Here is a 27,976-nt window from a genome sequence, read left to right as displayed (position 1 = left end):
TGTTATGTGGTAAAGATAGCTTTTACAGCTAATGTGATACGTACTAGGTGGCTTGGGTGTGGGGTATGCTCTAGGGAACTCACTAAGTGTTAGCTTACAATTTGTGGATTTGTTTCAGGTACATCTGAGCCTAATGGCAAGGGCATGGCTTGACAGCACGTCGTGCACTCTCTCTGGCGTTTTATGGGACACTCTGATGTTTTGGAGTAAAAGCTATAATTGATATGAGTTTTGAAAACAATTATATTTGGTCTTCGTGATTTATGGACATGTGTTTGGTTAATGAAAAATGAAAATTTTCTTTTGAAAAAATTGGATTGTTACATTTAGCATTGTGTACCAGAAATGTACCTAAGAGAGCTTATGTAGTCCTTGCACTTAGACATTACCTTTAATCAATAAGGGTTAAAGTTAAGTTCCCTTTCTTAAGCATATGTTCTTATAGGATTTTTAGTTTTTTAGTGAAAAAAAAAGTGAGAAATAGAAAAAAAAAATAGAAAGAGAAAAATGGTTGCAAAAGTTGATAGAATAAGAGTCTACAAGGCTATGAAGATCAAGAAATATGAAGACAAGTTCAAATATTTAAGACTTAAGAATTAGGCAATTTGCAAAGTTATTAGTTATTATAATTTTTCTTTCTAGGTTACTTTTCCATATGTATGTTTGGGGGCTTAACCAAAAATTACCTTGAGGTTAAGAAAGATTCATGAGGATATATTCGGAGGGATGGATAAAATAAATGTTGTTCAAAAGAAGTGATGGAGTGTTTATGAAGATTGTGAGTATTTAGGATTTGGGAAGTTCTTAGGAAAATGTAGACACAAATACATGCATTGCAATCTTGACATAATGGAAAAGTTGAAAATGAACTGTCTTGTGTGATGTTGGTAACTAGGGTTTGTATGTGATAATAATAAAATCAGTTTTGCTTGAGGGAAAGCAAAGATAAGTGTGGTGTATTTTGATATGGCCATATTTAACTATATATTTTAGGCCATTATCTTAATATATTTGATTAAAATGTTATATGTTTAGATATATGATACTTAATATTCTTGAAAATGTTCAATTATAGTTAAAATGGGAGATGAGAAGTGAAAGGAGGAGAACAGAGCTGAAAAAGACACAAAAAGGATGTTGCTAGCAGCTTGACCCGATGTCAGTGTTTTGACCATATCTTATGACTTGAACTCAGATTGACGAGATTCAAAATGATCTGAAAACTAGACAAAATTTTGAACGAATTTCATGCTTTGAGAAAATGTTGATTCCTAGTGACCACGACGATGTTATCTCCAATACAATGTAGTGAATGGAATCTTCACGATACTTGATGCTGGCTTGGAGAATACAGTATAAACACGAGTACCATGACATGGTGGTGTCCAACCACGATGTGATGCCCATAATTTGGCAAGTATCTGTATTCCAAACCTTAGGTCGATTCCACAGGGTAGAGGCCTTAGGGATGCGATTATTAACGAAGAAAACTCTTCCAAGAACCCTTTGGGGCCGGACTCGAAGCTAGAAAGCTAATTGGTGCAAGGATTTGAAGATTCAAGCTCTAATGTATCGAGATTTCACTTCGGGTTTGCTTTATGATCATGTATTGCAATTGTTTGGTGATGTTTTTCTATTTTAACTTACTAAATATGGTGTAAAAACCTGTAATTTCATTAGATATTGATGAACCTTTGTTAATAAGGTTTTATTTCAATAGTAGGATTAATTGAATTTGGTTTTTACTTGTGTTCAATTGATTGCTTTACCTTTCATGTTAAAGTTATGATTTTTATTGTTTATTGTTGAGTATTATTAGGATTAGATGATCATTCTATCTTGATGTACTTGAATCATATGAATCTATGATTATTAGGTTTTTATGGCTAGGACTTTGATCATAAGCCTAGGTTTAAATAATATTAATTGGGGACTTTGATTGTGTTAGAGGGCATTAGATATCCATGCTATGCTTAGATTGATTGTAATGATCATTGACAAGAAATCACTAGATCATATCGTTAATAGTTCACATAAATTGAATTAATTATGTGTTCACTAATTGCATGATCATTGTATTAGTTGTTCATCAATTATTAATGCTAGGAAATCCGGTCAAAATAACTAATCATATTATAATTCAGTAATCAGTTCATTAATCCATTGCACTTCTAATAAATCAAACATAAACACTTGGGGGATTCGTATTCTGGTGGAAGTAGTTCTTATATATTGTTTCCATTTAGTTATTTAGTTTTGTTGATTTATTGAGCATTCAATTAACATTTGAGTTTTTTGATCTAAATCATCACGTTCCCTTTGTTCGACACCTTTTCTTACCACAACTAGATTACTTCATGACTAGGTACACTGCCTATTTTTGTTTATGACTAGTTGAGATTAGATAGAACTTTATAAATTTAAAACTAGTGTAATAAGAAAACACATCATTAAGATTCCAAACTTGTAACGTCCCAAAATTCAAGACTAAAAATTTCTTTTATAAAACATTACTTAAAACACATTTATCAATCCATAACATAATCATAGTATTAATTTCCAAAAAATATGTTCATTATCAGAGTAAAACATCCCACGCTGTCTAATCTATGGTGTGTGCCATGTGATCACCTCGAGCTCTTCCCTCCGCTACCGGAAGTACCTGAAACCAAAACTGAAAACTGTAAGCATGAAGCTTAGTGAGTTCCCCCAACCTACCACATACCATGCATAAACACATACTGCACATACTGGGCCACGCCCGCTATTCTGGGCCTCGCCCCTACCTCGAGCCTCGCCCGCTCCAACGGCCCCGCCGCTCCAGGCCCCGCTTGGCTTCAAGCCCCGCTCGGATACAGATCTGTTTCACTTAGGCCTCACCTGCCAACATATACTAACGCATACACATATCACAACACATAAAATAAACATATACTACCGAATCCTGTTCTAAGGCCTCGCCTGTCTTGGGCCTCGCCCATGTCCTGCAACTGATGAGTCATGGAACCCCGTCCACGCTCCTACTGATAGTGAGATACGGGCCCAGCCCACACTCACCCTTTCCCTAACCTTGGCCTCGCCCCTACTCTGCTACTAATGAGATATGGAACACCGCCCATACTTTTTTGTTGGTGAGATATGGGACCTCACCCACACTTACCTCCCTACCAGGCACATACATGTATCACACAGACAACAAGTATACTCTATCATGCAAACCATTCCTTGGGCACCCGCCCGCTATTAATGGACCTTGGTCCCAAATATCATACTGAAAATCAATGCCTAGGGCTAACCCCCGGGTCTTCATACGTATAACTACATGGGCCGGCATTGTGGCCGTAGACCCATCCACACAAAAGGGAAAACTCACCTGCTCTTGCTGAACTTGCTGATAACCCTCTAGCTGCTGCCCGGCAATTCTCTGAACTTTTGCCCCACTAGCTCCCCGAACTAGTCTATTTGTCCTCCGAAAGTTAGCTAAGTCAACTATGGTTAAAGTCCAAGTCCTGGTCAAAGTCAACCTTCCAGGTCAACCCTACTCGCCGAGTCTGCCTACTGACTCGCCGAGTTCATACGCTCAGGATCCTTCCATTTGCGACTCGACTCGCCGAGTTCACCAATTCCCAAGTCCTGACCTGTCCAACTCACTGAGTCTCCACTCGACTCACTGATTCGAGTCTTAACTCGAAGGGTTTGGGGTTTCGCGACTTGACTCGCTGAGTCCAAGAACAGACTCACCGAGTCCATGACAATCTTCAACAGACTCGTCGAGTTGTTCATCCAACTCGTCGAGTTCCTCCTAATCTTCATACTACTCGCCGAGTCCACTCGAAGGACTCGCTGAGTCTATTCAGACCTTCATACATTCAGAGGCTTTTTGAGTCATGCATGTACTCCAAACTGTAGATCTACTCTTCCAAAACCTATTCCTTACGTAAAGTTGCAAACTTTATGTGTAGCTAAGGAGATCTAGGCCCAAAACACTCCATACTCGGGTTTAAGACAAACATACTTCATCTACACCCCCAAGACTGATACTTTATGACTCTTTAGGCCAAAATACACTTAGATCTGAAGTAGCAACTTCAGATCTGGGCTTTTAACTCGAAATCGTTCCTAAACATGGCATAAAAGCCCCAAAACTCATAACCAAGGTAGATCTAGATGAAGAAGGGTGAAAATTACAACTTAATACCTTTAATAACTCTGAAAGGTGGCCCAAACGCTGGATCTAAATCAAATCCTTGAAGCTCCAATGATTCCTTCCTTCCTTCTTCCTTTAAAATCACCCAAAAATGTCAAGAGACTTGAATATGCAACAATGGAGGCTGAGGGTTCGGTATTCTGGATGAGAGGAGCTGTAAAGGAACCCTAAGGAAGAGAATGAGACGTTTAAATAATGCAAAAAGTCCCGGATTTAGGGTTTCTCCCTTCATACCGGACTTGCCAAGTCCATTCTCCGACTCGCCGAGTCAGTCACTTATTCCTCGACCCGGATCCTGCTCGGACTCATCGAGTTCCTCCTTAGACTCGACGAGTTGCCCCTTTTGACTTAGGGTTTTCTTTCCTTTCTTGGTCTTTCTGATTTTGGGTGTTACAAAACTACATATCATATAGCCAATTATCAAATATATAAAACTAACATAAAGTAAAATACCAAAGTAAGAACATAAACCAAACTGTCACATATCAAAAAACGTATAAAATAATCAACGAGTATCAAAATTAATAAACAAAGATGCATTTATCAATATTTGTATGAGAGTTTGAAATTAAATATAAATTGCTTTATGGTACGTTTACCTGCATTTTTTGTGGTTGTGAGGGTTTTCCCTGACAATAGTTAGAGGTTCTATTGGAAGGCGAACCCCCAATCCCTTTGATATGTCCTCGTCTAGGACCTACAACATTTTCAAAGGACTCTATCTCAACCACTGTTGTTCGCTTAGTTCCTTCGTGTAAACCTTGTGTTTGCATTTCTAGCTCCCATGTAATTTCATTTTGTATGTTCGAAAGATAATAGATTCATATATATATATATATATATATATATATATATATATATATATATATATATATATATATATATATATATATATATATATATCTGTGTGTGTGTGTGTCTGTGTGTGTATTTTCTGTTACTATTTCTCCTATATATACATATATATGTATGTATATATATATATATATATATATATATATATATATATATATATATATAGTAAAATAGTATTTATATGTATAACACTAAAATAAACATTGCATTCTCGCATGTTTCTTAACGTTGATTGTTAGTCCTAACATGAATAGGCTAATCTACTTTATTGCTATTAGCGAGGTATAAGGTAAGTCTATTTTGATTCGTAATGAGGTTGGATTTTAAGTGGCATTCATTGCTCGCCAACCTGACTACCTTCTTGAGTTTGAGGTAGAGTTACCGAAAGGGTTTGATAGGACAATTTTACAAAATTAAATGTATTTACTCTATAAGTAATAAAATAAAATCCCGTTTTGTATATATCGTGTGAATCTTATGCTTCCCATGGAAATTATGCCTAGTCGAGTGTTCTTGTTGATGTAAGTGTGTGTGGTTTACTAACTCGTCAAAAGAAGAACATATTCAAAGAAAGGTATATGGTGAGTGCAATTCGCAAGCATTACTTGAGCATAATCTCATTGTAACTTCTCATAGTCGATTCACCATTTGGATTCACAATCCTCAGCTAATCCAATCATGAATGATAAATGAGCATTAGAAAAGATTAAAATTATTTTGATAGAAGTCAACTAATCCTGTTTTCTTGGAATCTCATATAGATTGAGATCGACAATACTTTTTCAAACTAAATAACATCATTTTGTAATTTTAGGCTAATCCACTGTAACAACCGAAAAATCCAACCAATTTAAATTTTTCAAAAACAACCCGATTCCATTAAATTATTACAAAAAGGTTTTCAATACAAATCATTTAGAGTATTCCCAGAATCACATTACTACAAAATCATGTGGAGCGGTACGATCACGCCTTTGCCTTGCCACGGTCTCCTGAAGTACCTGAAAAACATAAAACCACAACTGTAAGCCCGAAAGCTTAGTGAGATATCCCCAAAATACCAACCACATATACCATACACGCATAACATGCCATACATATCCGATCACAGAATAGCCATGCACTTCAGGTCTACTGTATGACTGGTCCGCCGCACCTGCCAACAGCCCACCTGGTCCACCCTCCAAGTCTATCCATATACCTCGAGTCTGCAGTGTGATTGGTCTGCCCTCACCGGGCCTTCAATCCACCTGGTCCACTATCTGAGTCTACAGTATGACTGGTTCGCCCGCACCGGGCCTTCAGTCGGTCTGGTCCACTCTCCGAGTCTACAGTCTGACTGGTCCGCCCGCACCGGGCCTTCAGTCAATCTGGTCCACTCTCCGAGCCTCGGTACGTCTGGTCTGCCCTCTTGGGGCCTACAGTCTATCCGGACCGCTCGCTGGGCCTTCGAGACAACCGGTCCGCCTTGGGTATCTTGGCCTACAGCATAAAGCAGGACCCGCCTCAACCCAACTCCAGTCCAAACAATCATGTGCACATAAACATACAGGCATATAACAGATAACAGTCAACAAACCGATCAAGCAGATCACATAACATATCAACCCCCTAACCAGGAATACCGACCTAACCGGTCTCTAGCATAGCACCTCCCAATAGAACAGGATACCGACCTCACCCAGGTCTCTAACACATACCATCCTAACTACCAGGATGCAAACATATCAAGCAGCAATATAACAACAAATACCCGGATCTCAATCCGATAAAGGGCTGGCCTTGGTGACGTAGACCCTGCTGATATAGTGAGGATAACTCACCTCGAAACTGCCGACTGAAAGGATAAGATCCCGCTGCTCCAATCTCCGATACGAACTCTTCCGCTGAGCACCAAAACACTCAACTCAATAAATACCCATAATTACCAAAATACCCCTGGAAGACAACTGGTCAACCTTTGAACGAGGTCAAAGTAAACGACTGACCGACTCTACTCGCCGAGTCAACCCGATGACTCGCCGAGTCCCCATACTCAGAACTTCCCTCAATCCGCGACTAACTCACTGAGTCACCCCGAGACTCGCCGAGTTCAGCATCTCTGAGTCCACTCGCACACAACTCACCGAGTCATCCCTTGACTCACCGATTCTCGACTCGACCAGAAAATATTGGGACTCTTTGACAAGACTCGCCGAGTCCAAGAACAGACTCGCCGAGTCTAAGGCTATCTTCAACCTACTCGCCGAGTTGTTCATACCACTCGCTGAGTTCCAAGCCATCTTCATCCAACTCGTCGAGTTCCTGCTCATCTTCAAGCAACTCGTCGAGTCCACCCATGTGACTCGCCGAGTACCAACGGTCTGAATCCATACAGAAGCACTCCAGGCCATGCAATTGATCCAAAACATAGATCTAGCCTCCTACAACCCATCCATCACGTAAAGTGGCAAACTTTACGTGAATCCAAAGAGATCTACGCCTTTTGCACATTGGGCTAGGGTTTGGGACTCGATGGCTTCACTAAACACCCCAACACAGGGACTTTCATGCTCTCTGATCCTTCTCCATTCCAGATCTGAGGTAGCAACCTCAGATCTAACCTCTAGACTCCAATTCATCCCAAGACAAGCTTCCCACAAACCCCAAAATGAAGAAACAAGGTAACAACAGCCCAAGAACGAGATATTACCTCAAAAGAACGCCCCAACTGCAATGAAACTCGAATCCAAGCAATGCCCCTTGCTCCAAGCCTTCAAACTCCCAAGATTTCTTCAACAATTACTCCCTCAAGCTCCCAAATGCAATATGATCCCTCACACACGAAAGCTAAGGGTTTCTGGACTTGAGGATGAGTAAAGAGGCTGAGGGATGAATGTTATGTTCTTTATATAGGGCTCAACCCCGAGAATTAGGGTTTTCTCCACTTAGCGCCTACTCGCCGAGTCCATCCATGGACTCGCCGAGTCGGCCACATAACACGCGACCAAATCGCGACTCTACTCGCCGAGTCCACCCATGGACTCGCCGAGTTCCCTTGATCCATTTACTCTTTTAGCCCTTCAACTCTACCTTTGACATTTCAGGATGTTACAATTCTCCCCCGCTTAAATTAGGCTTCGCCCTCGAAGCCTACGGAAACTCAACTCCAAAATACTCCCACGACGCGCCACCTGGCCTTAACCGAACCAGGTCCCTCAAGGCATAGCCATCAAAACTCAAACTCACTTCCTCTTTCCTTGCGGTGTCCTGACCACCGTCTCAAGCCGGGCACCGGCTATACCCTCTGATAATCACACTCAACAAACGAGAATTACCCAAGATGCATCACTACTCCAAATCTCAACAATCGCTCGAGTCCCCTTACGAGCTAGAAATAATCACGAACCACCGGATCCCCGATCCGAAACCCACTCTATCCATTCCATGGTGACGGAAAGACCCATTCTTCAATCTCAGATCAACTCCCACGAGTCCTCTTCTTGCAATCACATGCACAAGCTGCACCAGCCCTCGCACTCTCGGGTTAGGAAAACCCGTCACACTGACGACAACTCCAACATCCCCAGGAGGAACAACCACTGCATACACAAATCCTTGATCAGAGTCAAGATAGGAGTCCCAGACTCCATCCCTGCATCCCTCCTGAGACTCTTGGATCTACACCCGTGGAATCCCTTCCGCGTCCTCAGCAGACATCCCATCATGGTGTCATTCCTTACCACCACCGCAATCACGCTGCTCAATGACCACTGTCAGACTACTCCGATCATAACTCTACACTGTCGCTTTCACTTTCGTGAATTTACTCTTCCTCTCGGAGGTACACTCCCCTATTTCCTTCCTTAACAAGGAAATCCACATGGCTACCTTGTCACCACGACAAGTGCCACGGAGCTCACCCAACGCTGCAGCACCCCTTTATAGCATAACCGCTACCCATGCAACACACATGCTCTGAATCTGCTTGCAAGGACTCTTGTGTCCATGCACCATCTCCACTAATCAAGATCAATACCCGGGGCCAGACCTTCTGACGCTAACACATCGCAAGATACTCAATCCATTTCCTCAACCGAACTAACAATACCTGTAGAGTCTTCAGCATGACTGGACCGCCTCACCAGGCCTTCAGCCAATCTGGACCACTCTCAGAACCTTCAACCAATCTAGACCGCCCTCCCGGCCTTCATCCTGGCTGGACCGTTCTCCGACTCGAGACTTCGGCTTGACTGGTACGCCCACCGGCCTTCAGTCTATCCGGACCGCTCAGCTAACATTCATCATTCCGAGCTATCTCTCTTGGAAATCCTCCCATGCATATGGTTCTAGCCCTTTAAGGGTTCCGAACTCTATCTCGATCGTACATACTCGATCCCGGCCTGATCCCAGGTCCTCCACGATCGAATGCCCTAGGTCTGTATCCCGCCCCGCATGACTGCCACTTACTCATACCAGCCTATACTCTTTGACTGACAGAACCACTGCTAGAACCCAAGCAGCTAATCAACCTATCATGTCCATCGACCTTCCGGAGAATCCTCAATTCTCCCCCACTTAGAGCACTGACTATCCATCTCCGGTTGCCAATACTGACCTCGCTAAACACCTTACACAACACAATCACCTACACGCGAACCGCGCCCCGCAAGCACGAGCAATCTTCCGAAAAGCACATATCGACGATGATCCACCCGAGCTCAAAAGAAACTCAATCTGCAGCTAACCACTCCTCAGGAAACAATACCATCCAATCCTCAACTCGAACGCCAGATTACTACTAAGATACTACCAAGAAAGATAACCACCGAAATCCGCCATACTAAACCCCTAACCATACCATAAACCAAAAAGAACAACGAATACCACACCGAGAGCCACACAAATAGACTAGCAGATACACAATATTCCATAATAATCATAGATAATGAAGACATCAAGAAAGAAACATACCCACGGCTGCATCCAGCACTGCTCTGACCTCCTCTGCTGAAAGCTGAAAAGCACGACCCTGAGCCCTTGGGGGCTCCGCTCCACCCTGGCTTCCACCCATGATTCTCAAAGTTGCCGGTGCTGGAGCCTGCACCGGTCCTGCAGCAATCTGTGGACAGTTGACCCTCAAATGCCCAACCTGATGACAATGATAACAAATCCTCAAATCCCGAACCGGCGCTGACTGCCGACAATCCCTCGCATAGTGCCCCTCCTTTCCGCATTTGCGGCATGCGCCACCGGACCGACAAGCTCCAGTGTGACCCCTCCCACACTTTCCACAAGTGTGACTGCTCTGATATCCCACCCTGGAATCAACGGTCTTGGGCCGTTTCGACGCCAGCTGCGACTGCACCGGAGCCTGCCTCAACTCGCGCAACTGCAACTCAATCTCTAACTCACGCCGCCTGGCGGCCTCCTGCAACTCCAACAAGGTTTCGCACCTCTGCGTAGACACAGACTGTCTGATATCTCTCTTGAGCATACTCAGATATCGGGACATCTGAGCCTGCTCCAAAGCGAACTCAGGGCAAAACATCGCCCTCTCAGTGAACATCCTGGTGATCTCAGTCACTGACGCCGAACCCTGCTTTAGCTCAAGGAACTCCTGAGCCAATCTTTCTCTCTCAACCCACGGAACATAACGAGTACTGAACATCTCTCTGAATTGATCCCATGAAACCGCAGCCCTCTGCGCATCCGAATATGACCCCGTGGTCAATCTCCACCAATCCTTCGCCCCGAGCCTCAACAGGTTCAGAGCACACCTCACCCTCTGATCAGCAGGGCATGAACACGTGAAGAAACACCCCTCCACGTCCGATAACCATCTCATAGCAACAATCGGGTCCTGAACTCCATCAAAGGTGGGAGGCTTCGTATTATCGAAGTCCCGATACTGAAAACCCCAACCAACTCCTCCCCCTGCCGCTGCTACCGCCGCTGTAGCCGTCGCGGCAGCCGTCTCTTTGAGAGCTACATAGCGCTCATCAAAATACTCGATCATGGCGGTCTTGATTGACCCAAACAGCTCCGGCAACTCGGCTCCGAAAAATGCACCAACCTCATCATGCAGGATCTCACGAATCCTCGCATCCAACTCGCTTGAGCTTATCTGATCCATAACCTCGGGCAGCACTGACCTGTCCGGTACACCCTCTCCTGCTCCCGATCCTGACCCGGATCCACTCCCATCATGCATCAGAATCTCCATACTGAAAAGAACACCACAAAAGAATCTCAGATACTTCCCACTATCCCGGGAACCAACTCTCTCAACCCAACCCTAGGAGTCATGGTTTCCTGATACGCGTACGGGTCCTGTGCTTCCAGTAGTACGGGCCCGTACTACCTTTCACACCTACCCATATTTGTATGAAGTACTACCACAACGCCCTGGAGAAAACATACAAATAAGCGCTCAACCCTCACCACTAGAGGAACTCTAGAAATCTCCCACAAGGAAACCCTAGGCTACAGGCATCACAAATCAGGCAGCATTAACATGAAATCCTGAAGATCCCTAGCCTAGCTCTAGCATGTTGTTCTAACAATACTCAAAAACAATTATCATGTATGGTATTTTGGGGTTATTTACTAGCTCCGGCTGATCGTACCTCCGCGTCCTCCTTTACTCATTTTGAAAAAACCATTTTAATTTCTCTTTTGAAAAATCTCCTCGATTTGAGACTGGAGTCACACGAATGTTCCTCCAATTCACTCAAACCAAGGCTCTGATACCAACTTGTAACAACCGAAAAATCCAGCCAATTTAAATTTTTCAAAAACAACCCGATTCCATTAAATTATTACAAAAAGGTTTTCAATACAAATCATTTAGAGTATTCCCAGAATCACATTACTACAAAATCATGTGGAGCAGTACGATCACGCCTTCGCCTTGCCACGGTCTCCTGAAGTACCTGAAAAACATAAAACCACAACTGTAAGCCCGAAAGCTTAGTGAGATTTCCCTAAAATACCAACCACATATACCATACACGCATAACATGCCATACATATCCGATCACAGAACAGCCATGCACTTCGGGTCTACTGTGTGACTGGTGCGCCGCACCGACCAATAGCCCACCTGGTGCACCCTCCAAGTCTATCCATATACCTCGAGTCTGCAATGTGATTGGTCCGCCCTCACCGGGCCTTCAATCCACCTGGTCCACTATCTGAGTCTACAGTATGACTGGTCCGCCCGCACCGGGCCTTCAGTCGGTCTGGTCCACTCTCCGAGTCTACAGTCTGACTGGTCCGCCCGCACCGGGCCTTCAGTCAATCTGGTCCACTCTCCGAGCCTCGGTACGTCTGGTCCGCCCTCTTGGGGCCTACAGTCTATCCGAACCGCTCGCTGGGCCTTCGGGACAACCGGTCCGCCCTGGGTATCTTGGCCTACAGCACAAAGCAGGACCCGCCTCAACCCAACTCTAGTCCAAACAATCATGTGCACATAAACATACATGCATATAACAGATAACAGTCAACAAACCGATCAAGCAGATCACATAACATATCAACCCCCTAACCAGGAATACCGACCTAACCGATCACTAGCATAGCACCTCCTAATAGAATAGGATACCGACCTCACCCAGGTCTCCAACACATACCATCCTAACTACCAGGATGCAAACATATCAAGCAGCAATATAACAACAAATACCCGGATCTCAATCTGATAAAGGGTCGGCCTTGGTGCCGTAGACCCTGCTGATATAGTGAGGATAACTCACCTCGAAACTGCCGACTGAAAGGATAAGATCCCGCTGCTCCAAACTCCGATACAAACTCTTCCACTGAACACCAAAACACTCAACTCAATAAATACCCATAATTACCAAAATACCCCTGGAAGAAAACTGGTCAACCTTTGAACGAGGTCAAAGTCAACCACTGACCGACTCTACTCACCGGGTCAACCTGATGACTCGCCGAGTCCCCATACTCAGAGCTTCCCTCAATCCGCGACTAACTCGCTGAGTCACCCCGAGACTCGCCGAGTTCAGCAACTCTGAGTCCACTCGCACACAACTCACCGATTCATCCCTTGACTCACCGTTTCTTGACTCGACCAGAAAATATTGGGACTCTTCGACAAGACTCGCCGAGTCCAAGAACTGACTCGCCGAGTCTAAGGCTATCTTCAACCTACCCGTCGAGTTCTTCATACCACTTGCCGAGTTCCAAGCCATCTTCATCCAACTCGCCGAGTTGTTCTTCCAACTCGTCGAGTTCCAGCTCATCTTCAAGCAACTCGTCGAGTCCACCCATGTGACTCGCCGAGTACCAACGGTCTGAATCCATACAGAAGCACTCCAGGCCATGCAATTGATCCAAAACATAGATATAGCCTCCTACAACCCATCCATCACGTAAAGTGGCAAACTTTACGTGAATCCAAAGAGATCTACGCCTTTTGCACATTGGGCTAGGGTTTGGGACTCGATGGCATCACTAAACACCCCAACACAGGGACTTTCATGCTCTCTGATCCTTCTCCATTCCAGATCTGAGGTAGCAACCTCAGATCTAACCTCTAGACACCAATTCATCCCAAGACAAGCTTCCCACAAACCCCAAAATGAAGAAACAAGGTAACAACAGCCCAAGAACGATATATTACCTCAAAAGAACGCCCCAACTGCAATGAAACTCGAATCCAAGCAAAGCCCCTTGCTCCAAGCCTTCAAACTCCCAAGATTTCTTCAACAATTACTCCCTCAAGCTCCCAAATGCAATATGATCCCTCACACACGAAAGCTAAGGGTTTCTGGACTTGAGGATGAGTAAAGAGGCTGAGGGATGAATGTTATGTTCTTTATATAGGGCTCAACCCCGAGAATTAGGGTTTCTCCACTCAGCGCCTACTCGCCGAGTCCATCCATGGACTCGCCGAGTCGGCCACTTAACACGCGACCAAATCGCGACACTACTCGCTGAGTCCACCATGGACTCGCCGAGTTCCCTTGATCCATTTACTCTTTTAGCCCTTCAACTCTACCTTTGACATTTCGGGATGTTACATCCACTTTACATTGTGAAAGCGCATATGAATCCTAGCCTGTTGATTCATAATTTTTTTATCCAATATTTATAATAAAAAGATTCTTGATCAAGCTAATTGTGTTTCTTCTCTTAATAGATAATCAACGGCTCGGGTGCTATTCCCCCTCCTCCTCCTGCACTAACCAATTCATCAAACTTCTTTATACTCTAAATCCTCTTGCAAAGATAACCTCACTCTTCCAAACTACCTAGACTGGATTTGTAACCTAATGATCACTTTGAGGTATGAAAAGAAGGAGTATGTCTTGGACGAGTATCTTGAAGAGTAGATTCCTGACTATTCTACTAAATAAGAAGTAGGCAAACATGAAAAACATGGAGATCACTTGATTAAAGTCTCCTGTCTAATGTTGGCGACCATGTCTTCTGATCTAAAAAAAAAGTTGTGAGAATCTTGGGGTATACGACATGAATGAGCATCTCAAGGACATGTTTCAAGAGCAAGATCTTACTGAGAGATTCAATGTGATGCAATCAATTCTTGGTTGCAACCAACATGAGAATGGTTCTATGAGGGCCTATGTGTTAAAACTAAAACGGTACTTTGACTGGCTCGGTCATCTTAGCTTCCCATTTACTCAAGAATTGGCAATTAATCTCATTCTTAACTCTCTGACTAGTGCATACAAGCAGTTCACTATGAACTACTATATGAATGGTTTGGAGCAAGAGTATCATGGAGCTACAACGGATGCTCAAGATAGCTGAAGAAAGCATTCATATTTCGAATATTAGGGAGGTTGGTGCCAAGAGAAAGAGGGTCATCTCATCCTAAAGCTAAGGGAAAAGGGAAAAGGGAAAGTTGGTAATCCTAATTCTAAATGTAAGAAGGACGTTCCAGATATAGCACTTTTGATTCACCCTAAAGAGGCCATCTACTACTACTGCCAAGAAAAGGGCCATTGGAAATATAGTTGCCGTAAGCATCCGAATGATCTTATGAAGAACATAGCCAAGGGTGTTGGAACTTTAGGTATGTTTAGAATTGAATTACATTCGACTTCTATTTGTAATAGTTGGATACATGACACGGGATGTGGAACCTGCATTTGTTTTGATGTGTAGGGACTAAGACGAAGTATGAAGCTAATACTTGGAGAGTTTGACTTGATCATTAGGAATAAGAGCAGAGTGGTTGTAACGTAGATTGGAGATTACAACCTTTAACTACCTTTTAGTTTTTTAGTTGTTTTAAAAAATTGTTGCTATTCGCCTTACATGGAAAGAAACATTATTTCAATTTATGCATGGTGGATGCATGGTTTTATTTTTGGATTTGATAATAATGATTCTTCTATTTTGGTTTACAAAGATAATGTTTTTTATTTTAAAGTAAGTACTTGTAAGGACATATATGAATCTGTGATTGGTGTAAGTAGAAACAATAATTGAATCCTAAATATTCATTCAAGTTCTTTGGATACATAATGTCTATGGAATTGTCACATTGGCCATATAAACAAGAATAAAATATCAAATCTCCAATCGGATGGAACCTTGGAACCATTTAACCTAGAAGTTGATCATATCTATTTATAGTAAGGAAATAAAATTGATTTGACTGTTAACGACTTGTTATCTGCCCATTGAAATTCAAAGTTACCTAGCCATTTGGGGTTAAATCTGTAAATTACTTTTCTCTCTCATTTTATCTCTTTAATTTAAGTTATTCCTTTAATATTTTCAAAATTAACTCTTACATTTTTAGGAATAACTTAGGGGAAATTGTTAGGGTCAGGATCATCAAATATCTAGGATCCTCAGATATTCAGGATCCTCAAATATCCAAGATCATCAGTTACCTCAGGATCCCGACTATCACCATTATTATTTTTATTAACAACAAATAAACGGTTATATTTTATTCACAATGAGTACATGTGTAGAAATAGTCAAGGGAAGTCCAATTCTCAACGAAGAATCATCTCAACAATGCTAAAGACCAAGAATACTTAGTCAAATAAAGTTCGTGAAGTTGGTCATAGAGGATCTCGGAAATATCAGAAACCTTGTTGGCTAGTTTAGACTATAAATTGACACTTGAATTTCACACACAACACACTAATTTTTTACTGGAAACTTACTCTACGAAATTGTTCACTAGTTATTACTAAGATATTCTCTGTAATCGTCATTTTACATTAATAAAATCATCAAGGCAGGTGACCATTGTCACCTCCCAATGTTTTGTGCCGGAGATCCTAGCAAGGATCAAGGGATTTCCTTGTAATCCATTGTGTCATTATCTTTTATCATTAGCTATTTCACAATTCGAACATCACAGCCTCTCATACAATTTGGTTGATTAATACTTGTGTAATTTTTGACAAAAACAATTTGGCGCCCACCGTGGGGTTGTGGTGTTCAAAATCTTCGAAAAAATCATATCTACACAACTGATCATTTCTTCGTCTATCATACAGTCCCTGAAGAAATCCTTAGCATATCCACTAGCATGTATTTATAACAATTCACATCGCAACAAGTTCAAATTCAGGACATATATACTCAGAAATGGGTATTTTGGGAATAGCTGATTGTGCACATCGTATCTTCTTGTAAAACCAAGTTTCTGTTAGAGGCCCACGTTCTCTATCCCAAGCGAAAAATCAAACAAGAACATGACAAGGAACCGAGACCATGTCTCTAATCGATCCGTTTATTAAACTTTTTGTTTCAAAAACATTTTGTGAAAAGATCTCAGAACCTAGTTTATGTTTGCATTCAGACAAGTGTTCCTCAAAATCCCTCAAACCAGGGATCTGATACTAACTTGTAACATCCCGTTTTAACAACCAAAAATTTTCCTTTTTATTAAGGTAAATTCCATAATTATAAATCCGTGTTAAAAAAAACCATTAGATCCAAATTACATTTAGTGCAAAATGAGAGTAATATAATAAACATGGTACCCTCAATGATGTTGATGAGTGTGTACAATCATGCCTTCGCCTTCCTATAATCAGCAATGGTAGTAGAAAATATAAACAGCTGGGTAAGCACGAAGATTAGTGAGTTGTCCCCAAACTATCCCACATAACAATGCATATACAATGTCTGCACACTGGGTCCACAGTCATCGAACTAGATTAACCCAGGATTGTTGGCATGTTGTCTCAACCCAACCATTCCTCCCAAGCTTCCTAGCCTACGACTTACAACCAACACGCGCTTGGTATCTTGTCCTAAAACACACATCAGGACCGCCTCAACCTTACCCACCACAATATGTTGACATATAAAAAAACAAAAAAATCAAGTCGGCACATAAGTAAAGGGATCTATCAAACTACCTGTCAAACAGCTCATTACCGCCTACTAGAGCCCTCATAACACACTGCACCACTACCGTAAACTCTCCATGGAATGCATAGTTATATGTAACCAGAGGTGAGATAGACACCCGAACAGATGATCCTACTCTAGAGCCACAATCAAACAAGGAACGTGAAATAAAGCCTAGATCAAGAGTTCTCGTTCTATCCTACATTACTACATACAACCCTTAGGGCATCCCTCTAGACGATAACCAGCCTCTAACTAGCATACCACTACTCCTAAAAACTACCGTACAAGGATATATATATATATATATATATATATATATATATATATATATATATATATATATATATATATATATAGAAAGAGAGCAGATCAGTACAGTACAACATCCTATGTACGAGGATATATAACCAAATCTTTGAAGAATGCATAACCATATGTATCCAGAGGTGAGATAGACACTTGGACAGATCATCCTACTCTAGAGCCATAACCAAACTAGGAACATGCAGGAAAGCCTAGATCAGGAGTCCCCAGTCTATCTTACGTGTTTACGTACATCCCCTAGAGCATTTTACTAAACTATAACCAAAACTAATGGTCTGACATTGGTACCTTCGACCCACAGGTACAATGAGGAAAATTCACCCGAATCGAAGAGCTTAAGAACACCGCGACATGCACCCTTTCTGCACGGGCTCCTCCTACGAACTTACAAGTACCAAAACATGGTAAAATCTTAATCAACAACCTAAATCTACCAAGTTTGACTGAAAGTCAAACTGGTCAAAAAATCAACAATCAACAAAAGTCAACGATCCACCTCACGATGTGACACTCTATTGGTCATGTCGTGAGCAGCTAAAAGCTAAAATAGTCAATACTCTTGAATCCTATTGAAGTGAAATGCATCTTCTCATCTTGTGAGAAATGTTTGAAGGGAAACTTGATGAGTTAAACCCTTGATCCAATAAGCCACATATCAATATTTTTTTTTGCAGAAAGCTTCCTTACACCCGAAAAGCCACAAAGTTTGATTCTTTAAGATCTTGGATGTCCAATGCAAGAACTAGGCTCAAATTAGGTCATTTATGAAGAAAAGGAGGTTAAATCGTCAAGTATAAGTTCAAACATCACCCAAACCTCATATCCCCAACACATAATCACTAAGGGACTCTAAGGACCCATAAAGTTGCTAAGTTTATGGGATCCAATACTCTTACTCATCTAACCATGGACAATCATGCATAAAACCCTAGATCTAGCAAAAAGCAATAAAAAAGCTTTAAACTTGGTTACTTACAAACGTCTAGATATGTTGCTAGAAGATGCAAATGAAGCTCCCAAGCTAGATCTTTGCTCCAAAGGTGATCCCTTCTTCTTAAAGTCACCACAACATCACCAAAAGTTCAAGAATCACAATCAGAGGCTAGGTTTATGGTTTTTCTGTGTTTAAGGAGGAAGGAGGTTGTTAATGAACACTAAAATAAAGTTTATGGGGTTTAAATATGAAGGAAGCCCTAAAAAAATCATGGGCTTGGGCTGCAGCCCATCTCACGATGTGAGAAACTTATTGTCACGTCGTGACTTTATTTCCAGCTGTCACGTCGTGACCTCCTCATGGTCATGCTGTGACACCCGCTTTTCCCAAAATTCATGCCTTTGACTCCTTGATTCCCTAATTTGATCCGTTCTTAAAACCGGGTGTTATAAGCCTAGTGTTAGTTCGACGATAATGTTTTAATTGAAAATGTGAGGACACATATTGTATGATTGTTAAACATATAATAATCATACCATATACTAAATTTAAACCGTTTAAATTTATATTCTTTTCTTTTAAATATTATATTTTAATTCTCTTATTAAATAATATTCAAAATAAATATTCAAATTTTAAATTCAAGTTTAACTAATATTCAAATTTAATTAATTAAATATTCAAATTCAAAATTTAATTAAATAATATTTAAAATTAATATAGGATATGAATATGCAAATTTAAACACTTAAAATAATATTTTAATCAAGAGGTTTATCCCAAAATTTAAAAAAAAAAAAAAAAAAAAAAAAAAAAAAAAAAAAAAAACTGAAAAAAACCAAAAAACTGAAAAACATTCGGGCGCCTCGCGTTCATCACACATCCAAAATTCGTTGTTAAGATTTTTAACCAGTGAAAATACCTAAATATAATGGCTCTGAATCCAAGGTTGGGATTTATATGCATCTATACATACGGTCAATGCAGCAGAAGCAAAAACACAGACATATTTGTACATGCACCTAAGATCTAGATTTTACTAGTTATAACAACCTACTTTGAAAATCGAACTAAAAGGTATATAGTACTAACCTCTTGATCTTTTGATTGTGATCTCGTAACCGCCAGCTCTTGCAATGGACGCAAGACCCAAAGTAAATTCCTTCTAATGTAGTTAGACTCAAAACTCCAAAAAGCTAATAATGATTAACCCAATTATAGGGTTTATCAAAATTTCTATAACCCTAGCAGAGGGGTTATAGTTTTTGTTGAAGGAGAAAGAGAGACAAAGGTGGAGAGTATTTCTAAGAGGAATCGGCAACTACAATTTGATCTCTAGCAGTTGTCAACTTATAGGCAGCTAGATAAATCGTAAGAGATTCAAATTCTTAGAATAATCATTACCTTATTCAAAACATGCCTTATAACTACCCAAGGATGCTCCAAAACCATCCCAAGCTATCCTCCATGAGTTTCTATTGGAATATTCTAATTAATCTCCAAGAATTAATTAATATTCAAGCCCTTTAATTAATTAAAACTATTTAAAAAAATTCAAAAATAATTTTCGAATAGTTAATTAATTAATTCATTCATAACTTTTTTTTTCCATTTCCATATAGCTAACTGGGTTATGATGTCAATTCAAAATATTACCAAACATTTAATAACCTTTGACATGATTTCCAAATAGTCTCCCACTAGGTCGTTAACTTTTTAAGGTCTCATACTTCCTTAACAATCAACAAGTAGTTTCTTTTATGAAGAACCTTATTTTTGGTAGTAACAAATAAGAGTGATACTTTACACTGATTGATCAAATTTCAAGTGCAGTCTAGGCCTTGAATGATAGATTATATGTTTCTTGGTGTTAATAAATACCTCTCTTATATTCACAGGTGGATGTAGGTTATATTAGACTGATCCATGTTAAATACAATGTTCTTATTTTATAGTTTTTCATTTGCAGTTTCTCAGTAGTTTTATTCCGTGAGTTTTACTGAAATCGTTTATTGTTTTTTTGAAGTGCTTAACTTGGTTTGTTGAATTCCCTACACTTTAAAAATTGTTAAAGTATATAATATGAGCATGAATTATTAAATGGAAAGTTGCCACACAGAAACCTTATCTAAATTTGTGGCAATTGATGAAATATGAAATATAATTATATTGAAAGTAAGAAGGTCATATTATAGTACATATTACAATGAGTTTTTCATACCTAATCAATGTATGAGGATCATGATCATAAAATCATACAAGCCTAGAAGTAAAAAATAAAAAAGCAATGGTATACTGTAAGATCGTTTTTGAAGCAATATCAAACCTGAAATCGTAGGATAGTATGTAGGATCGTAAGGTCGCACAATCTAATAATATTCTACTCTTTTTGTTTATTTGGTCGTTAGTGTATAGACATGCATGTCAAATTTGAACTTAACCATAGAGAATTGATCTTACATGTGGAGATGAGAAATCCGAGTTGAAGATATTTTTCATGATAATGTTAAGCAGTGGTATTCCTCTTCTGGTAGTGAAAATAATTGGAGTACTTCAAATATGGTAACTTGGGTTATATCAATTCCGTTTAAACTGATTTCTTTGTCTACTACAGTGTCGATGTACTTGGGACAATTGTATCCCATTTTTTTAAAAGTATATGTAAAATTCTCATGCTACATAATTTTATACCTTGTGTTTTCTAACATGTAACCTGCGTTCTTTTACTCACGGCTATTCACTGCTGATATGTAAACCCATAAAAGTACAAAGGGGGAACTTTTATAACATATAATTGTGGCTAATAATAAACGTTCTTAAATATAAAAAAATTGTATCTACGAAAATAATATGACATTGGGAATTAACTATAACATTAATTGGACATTAATACACATACAATGGTCAACAGTCAATGATCAATATTCAACAGTCAACATACCAAATATACCTTGTTGATCACCATAATTTCAATGTGATACTACCGAAATGTTCATGGGGTTCATTTATTTTTTAAGAATATTTCAAACACTAAGAACAACATTAAACAATGATTTAAATGAATAAAACTTGAATCACAAGATCAGGAATGTGAGAAATTATAGCATTTGTGGTCTCTTCCTCACTAAAGAACTTACAGTCAATCCAGCATGCTACATTTCCATTTTTCAGGAAATGGGGAAGGATTCACATCAGGTGGAAGAAGTCTCCATTTCACACATTTGTCACAACATTTGTCAAAAACCCAATCTTGATTCACTGTTGAAAATAATATTTGACTTGTGTTTCCATTGAACCTCTCTAGGGGCTGAAACTTAATGCCTTTTACTGCCAATGGGTTTTTGCATTGAAACATAATTTCAAGATCAAATTTTCTGCTATCGCAGGTAAATTGAAACAATTCAGTCATCCACCATCTATCTTCTCTCTCCTCTACAAGGTATGAAGTCGAAGAGTATGTCACCCCATCCAATATGTAATTGAAGCCTAAGTAATACTCTGTTCTGGAGCCAAAATTGAACACAAGGTTTACTTTGTACATGATATTTGGTGATAAAAATTGTGTTCTTAAATGTATCTTAAAATCCCAATAATATGGTTTATGGAAGTCCATTTGAAATCTACAACAAGATGCAGCAAAGAATAGATTAATATGTACTCATGAACAATGTTAAAAAACACGTAGACAAAAAATAGAGGATCAAAGTTTACCTTGAATTCCTTCCACCATAATAAAAAAACGTAGGCGATGCAAAGTGAACAGGAATCAAACATTCTTCTGCGGAGATCATTTCACAACGTTCTCCATTCTTATTTAACCAAAACCGCTGTCCATTAAAAGAGCTCAAGTTAGGAAATCGGTACATTTATCTAATAGTCGTTTAGCTGATTACCGTTTTGCCCCCATTGAAGAGGAATCCTTCGGAGAGACGCATCTTTAGTTCTTCATTGTATCTGTAAACCAGAGGAGGCACAACACGTTTACCGATCTCTTCACAGTCTTCAGATATCTCCTGAAACAAAAGCGCAATCTCAAGTTTTTCAACAACATTAGACATCTTTGGTCGTCTTTCACGAGATTTCTGCAAACATTGAAAGGCAATGTCTGAAAATGTTTCCAATGAACTGGGATCTATGTGTTGCTTCAGATCTTCAAAGATAATCTCAGTTAGTTTCTTTTGTTTGTAGCACTTTTTCCAAAATTGCACTAAACTTTGCCAACGACCATTGTTATACTCAAAGCATAGTTTCCCACACAATACTTCAAATAACACCACACCAAAAGAGTATACATCTGACTCTTTCGTTAGGGAGTAAGTATCCATATAGAGAGGATCTATATATCCAGGGGTACCTACAACATTGGAAACAAGAAAGGTGTGCATCTGATTTGCAGGTCCTATCTTGGATAGTCCCATGTCTGAAACTTTAGCATTCCAATTCTCATCTAGCAAAATGTTGGAACTTTTTATATCTCGGTGGAGAACTCTTTGTTGTGTCTCCTTGGGATCATGAAGGTAGCGAAGTCCCTTTGCGGCATCAATGCATATCTTGAGACGTTGCCTCCATGTGAGAGTAGTGCTACTTAAGTGGCGATCAAGGCTTCCATTGGATGCATGCTCATACACAAGGATCTTTTCACCATTTTCGTCGCAAAATCCAACCAGAGTGATGAGATTTTCATGTTTGTACCGAGAAAGCATTAAGATCTCTTTCAAGAACTCGGGGACTCCTTGCCCATAGTTACGATCCAGACGCTTGAAAGCAACCATGGTAGCATTCCCTTTAGAGTGAGAGAGTATTCCTTCGTACACTTTCCCGAATCCACCTTTTCCAATGACCTTCCTATCATCGAAGTTGCATGTGGCTGATTTTATTGCTTCTAGTTGCATATTGAGGTAATTATACTCCTCTAGTAAGGCCTCCATTACCTGTTGTCAAATGGGAATTGTGAATGGGAATTTCAATGGAGTGTTGCTATAAATAACTCAGAAAAGGGGAGCCATGAAATGTGACAGGTTCCTACTTACTCCTTTATTTTCAATTCTTTTCTTCACAAATACATATATATATATATATATATATATATATATATATATATATATATATATATATATATATATATATATATATATATATATATATATATAAGTTCAGGTTCATTTGAGACCATTCTAATTTTGTGAGACCGTGAGACCAAATCTAAAAATAATTTTAAAATGCAAAATAAATGAAAATTCCAAAAATTCTTTTTTTTCAATATTATTTTCGGAACTTGAATTAACTAAAAACATAAAAATAAAATAAAAATAAAATAAAATAAAATCCCGTTTTTTTTTAAAATACATGAAATATTCTAATAGAATATTACACTGTACATATTCTAAAAAATAATTTTAAAAGACAAAATAAATGGAAAAATCCAAAAATTCTTTTTTTAAATATTATTTTCGGAACTTGAATTAACTAAAAGAAATAAAAAATTCCCAATTTTTCTTAAAAATACGTGAAATATTCTAATAGAATATTACACTGTACATATTCTAAAAAATAATTTTAAAATGCAAAATAAATGGAAAAATCCAAAAATTCTTATTTTAAATATTATTTTTGGAACTTGAATTAACTAAAAAAATAAAAAAATAAAAAAATGTGTGTCACGGTCTCACAAAATTAGGTCGTCTCACATGAACCTAACCATATATATATATATATATATATATATATATATATATATATATATATATATATATATATATATATATATATATATATATATATATATATATATATATATATATATATATATATATATATATATATATAAATTACATGGATGGTCCCTGTGGTTTAGGGTAATATGCGTGTTTAGTCGCTAACAACTTTTTTAACTCAAATGGTCCTTAAAATATATTTTTGTTACGCATTTGGTCCTTATCCGAGATAAAATGACTATACTGCCCTTAATAATTTTTTTTTCTAATTTTTCTAAGTTTTCTAATATATTTGTTTTATTATATAAATAACATAAATACATTAAAACAAATTACAAAAAGAAAAAAAAAGACTTAAACCTAAAGTACCTATCTTCAATTCTTCATCCCTACATCTTTTCTCTCTAACGCTGACTCCACCGACAACCAACCTCACACCTTGCCGGAGATACAATCGTTGATTCTGCAACCGTCTTCTCTTGCCGGAAAACTTCAACGACAACCTGCCACTGCCACCTATCTACTCCGCATCTTTCTAACATACCTACATCCCTCCAACCTCGTGAAGTACCGATGATGTTGGTCGATCCAACTATCGCCGGAAACAATGGAGTTCACAGAGCTACATTTATAATCGGAAATGAGGGTGTCATCTGTGAAACTCTTTCCAGGTAACATCATATGAATAAAAAAACAAATTCCAATCCTTTCTTTTACCCCTCTCTGCGATTCTCTTTCTGTTGTTATTGGTTCACTCTATTTTCTCAGGTCTCTTGTGTGAGTTACATTTGTATTAACTGTACATGACATGTGATGTTGTATTGATTATATAGGATACTATAATCCGGATATAACTTTGTGATTGGTGTTAAAAAATGGTTTTTGCTGAAATGCTTAAAGAGATGTTTCCTGATGCTCGAAATTGCCAACATAGTTCTCCTTTGTTACTCATCTCTGTGCATTAACTGAGTCTTCAGATTAGCAAACTGAGTCCATTAAATATTTGTTAGGGACCAAACACACAGATTACTCTAAACCACAGGGACCATCTATGTAATTTACATATATATATATATATATATATATATATATATATATATATATATATATATGTATATATATATATATATATATATATATATATATATATAGTTGAGATCACGAGAATAAATCTAGGTTATATGTTGTTTTGTTGCAAAACCCTCCATTGTATCAGCGCGTCAGCATGATAGAGGAATATAATTTTTATATGTGAATATAAACTACCACCACCACAACCACCACTATTTCTTTTTAACGCAAAACCATCCGGCGTACCGACGCAATAGATGAATGTAATATATATTTGTAAACATAAAGGTTAGTATGTTCTCACAATTACCCCCCCCCCCCCCCACCACCACCACCACCGCAACCACAACCGCCACATCCTCCATTACCATTGTCTGAGCCAACATCCGCCACCAACTGACATATTTGTAACGTCCCAAAATTTATAAGGTAACAATTACATTTTTGATTCAAACATAAGCACCATTTATCCTTTTCAATCATTCAAAAGTATATCAGAGTACAATCCTAAAATCATAAAGTTGCGGAAACATGGGCGGATGTGCTGCGATCACGTCGGGTCCTTCCCTTTCGAAACGGAAGTACCTGAAACCATAAACATAAACCGTAGTCACAAAGCTTAGTGGGTTCCCCAAAATACTGCATACCATACATATACGTCAACTTAAGGCTGTACCGGGTTTATTTCACCCCCGGGTCTATTTCACCCCCAAGACTATTTCAACTTATATGTCAACATAAAGTTGTACCTAATCTACTTCACCCCTAGCTCTATTTCACCCCGAGTCAATTTCAACTCACATGTCAGCATAAGGCTATACCGGGCCTATTTCATCCCCACATACATATAGCAAAGAGGAACGCATGCATACAAACATATAACATGAGTCACAAAGACTACAAGTACATACAATCCTTAGTGTCGTACAGTATAGTGAGCAAACTCACTTCTCAGTCTGAAAGATCGTTGAATAGGAAACTACTTCAAATATCAGCTCAACTGGCCACCTATTCATTAGAACATGACCAAACTTATCGTATAATTAAAATACCCAAAATACCCCTAAGTCAACTTGGTAAAAAACAGGTCAATGTCAAAATGTCAAAAAAAAGTCTGCTGAGTCAACTCAACGGCATACGCCATCGTACTCAGCTTGTACGCTTAACATACTCAAGCCTTGACTAGAAACGAGGTGTTGACCTCGTATTCCTTGCGTACCATAGTGTACGCCTAGCTTACATTCAACAATCATTTCCTTCTATTAAGAGCTTAATCCCTAAATCTCTTTTGTCCAAATCCTAGATCTAGTCCTTAAATGATGTCCTTAACCATAAAGTATCCAACTTTATGGTCTTGCATGGATATTTAGTGCTCAATACCAAAAAACCTAACTTCTTAACTGATTAAGACATCCGAGCTCATGCATGGAAGGGAACTAAGGTCCAAGATTACATTTTTTATAGTTCATAATACTTCTTAATGGATTAAGTTTCCAACTTTATCCATTTGAAGGGTCCAAACAACCAAGATCTAGTTTTTAAGTCTCAAAGGGACCAAAAGGGCATCTTTTTCAACTTAATCTATTAAGTCCAAGTCTCAAGTCTTTAGAGCTGAATCAATATGATGTTTTAGATGGATAAAGTTTCCAATTTTATCCGTAACAAGGTCACAAACTTTCAAGATCTAAACTTTATGCACTAAAGTGACCAAAAGCTCATAACAACCAAAATTAGCCAAACCCAACAAATGCATCTTCAAATTCAAGCTTGATACCTCTAGAAGAAAGATCAAGCTTAACAAAGTCTGCATCTACAAGCTCCAATGCAACCAACACTTCTCTAAAGATCTCATTCTTCTTCATGATGCACCAAGAACACTTAAAATCACTCAAGCACACCTTATTTTGCTCAAAAGGCTCAAAATAGGGCTAGGGTTTTCAATGAAGGGTGTTGTAGAGGTGTAGGCTGAGAATGGATTGGTTTGGGGAAGTTAAGGAGCTTAAATAAGGATCAAACCACGAAAATAGGGTTTGGACACTGATCGTGTATGTCCAATGCACTCTGGGTACGCGCAGCATACCAGGGATACCCTAGTACACCCAGGGTACTTCCTGTATGCCCAACATACTAGACTAAGTCCAAAACCTTCCTAACTTTTAACGATCATAACTTCTTCGTTTCATCTCCGTTTTCGACGATCTTTATATCCACAGAAAGTTATTGAGGAGCTCTACAACCTTATCAAAATAATTTTGAATTAAAACACATTGAATTAGAATCATTAATTCATGAAAGAAGTTTGAAACACCATTTTCCCATTTTACCCTTTGACTCTAAAGTACAAAGAAGTATGAAAAACCACTTTTCCAATATTACCCTTTAATTCTAAAGCACAAACTGAACTCTTGGATCACATAATCTACATTACCCACATCTAAATGGGTCTAAATCTCTCTTTCCCAAAGCCTGAAGCCTAATGTTACTTGATCTTCGAGTCACGACCCCAAATTTATG

General features: G+C 39.1%; 1 protein-coding gene across 1 annotated transcript; it reads right to left on the bottom strand.

The window, feature by feature from the left end:
• Positions 1 to 21,623: 21,623 nt before the first annotated feature.
• Positions 21,624 to 23,604, bottom strand: LOC111919193 (receptor-like protein kinase FERONIA). The gene is made up of 2 exons (XM_042895587.2): positions 22,389 to 23,604; positions 21,624 to 22,297 (listed from the first exon to the last, which is right to left on the bottom strand). Exon 1 carries the CDS (start codon positions 23,567 to 23,569, stop codon positions 22,559 to 22,561), a length of 1,011 nt encoding a protein of 336 aa, XP_042751521.2. The 5' UTR covers positions 23,570 to 23,604; the 3' UTR covers positions 21,624 to 22,297; positions 22,389 to 22,558.
• Between the last annotated feature and the right edge of the window lie 4,372 nt (positions 23,605 to 27,976).

Source organism: Lactuca sativa, chromosome 6 (genome assembly GCF_002870075.4).
Source record: "Lactuca sativa cultivar Salinas chromosome 6, Lsat_Salinas_v11, whole genome shotgun sequence".
In the NCBI taxonomy this organism is placed as follows: domain Eukaryota; kingdom Viridiplantae; phylum Streptophyta; class Magnoliopsida; order Asterales; family Asteraceae; genus Lactuca; species Lactuca sativa.
This window is presented reverse-complemented; position numbering and strand designations above follow the sequence as displayed.

Bases quoted from the DNA above. Each gene is read 5' to 3' on its own strand.
- LOC111919193 (XM_042895587.2), bottom strand. From the start codon at position 23,569: ATGCAACTAGAAGCAATAAAATCAGCCACATGCAACTTCGATGATAGG.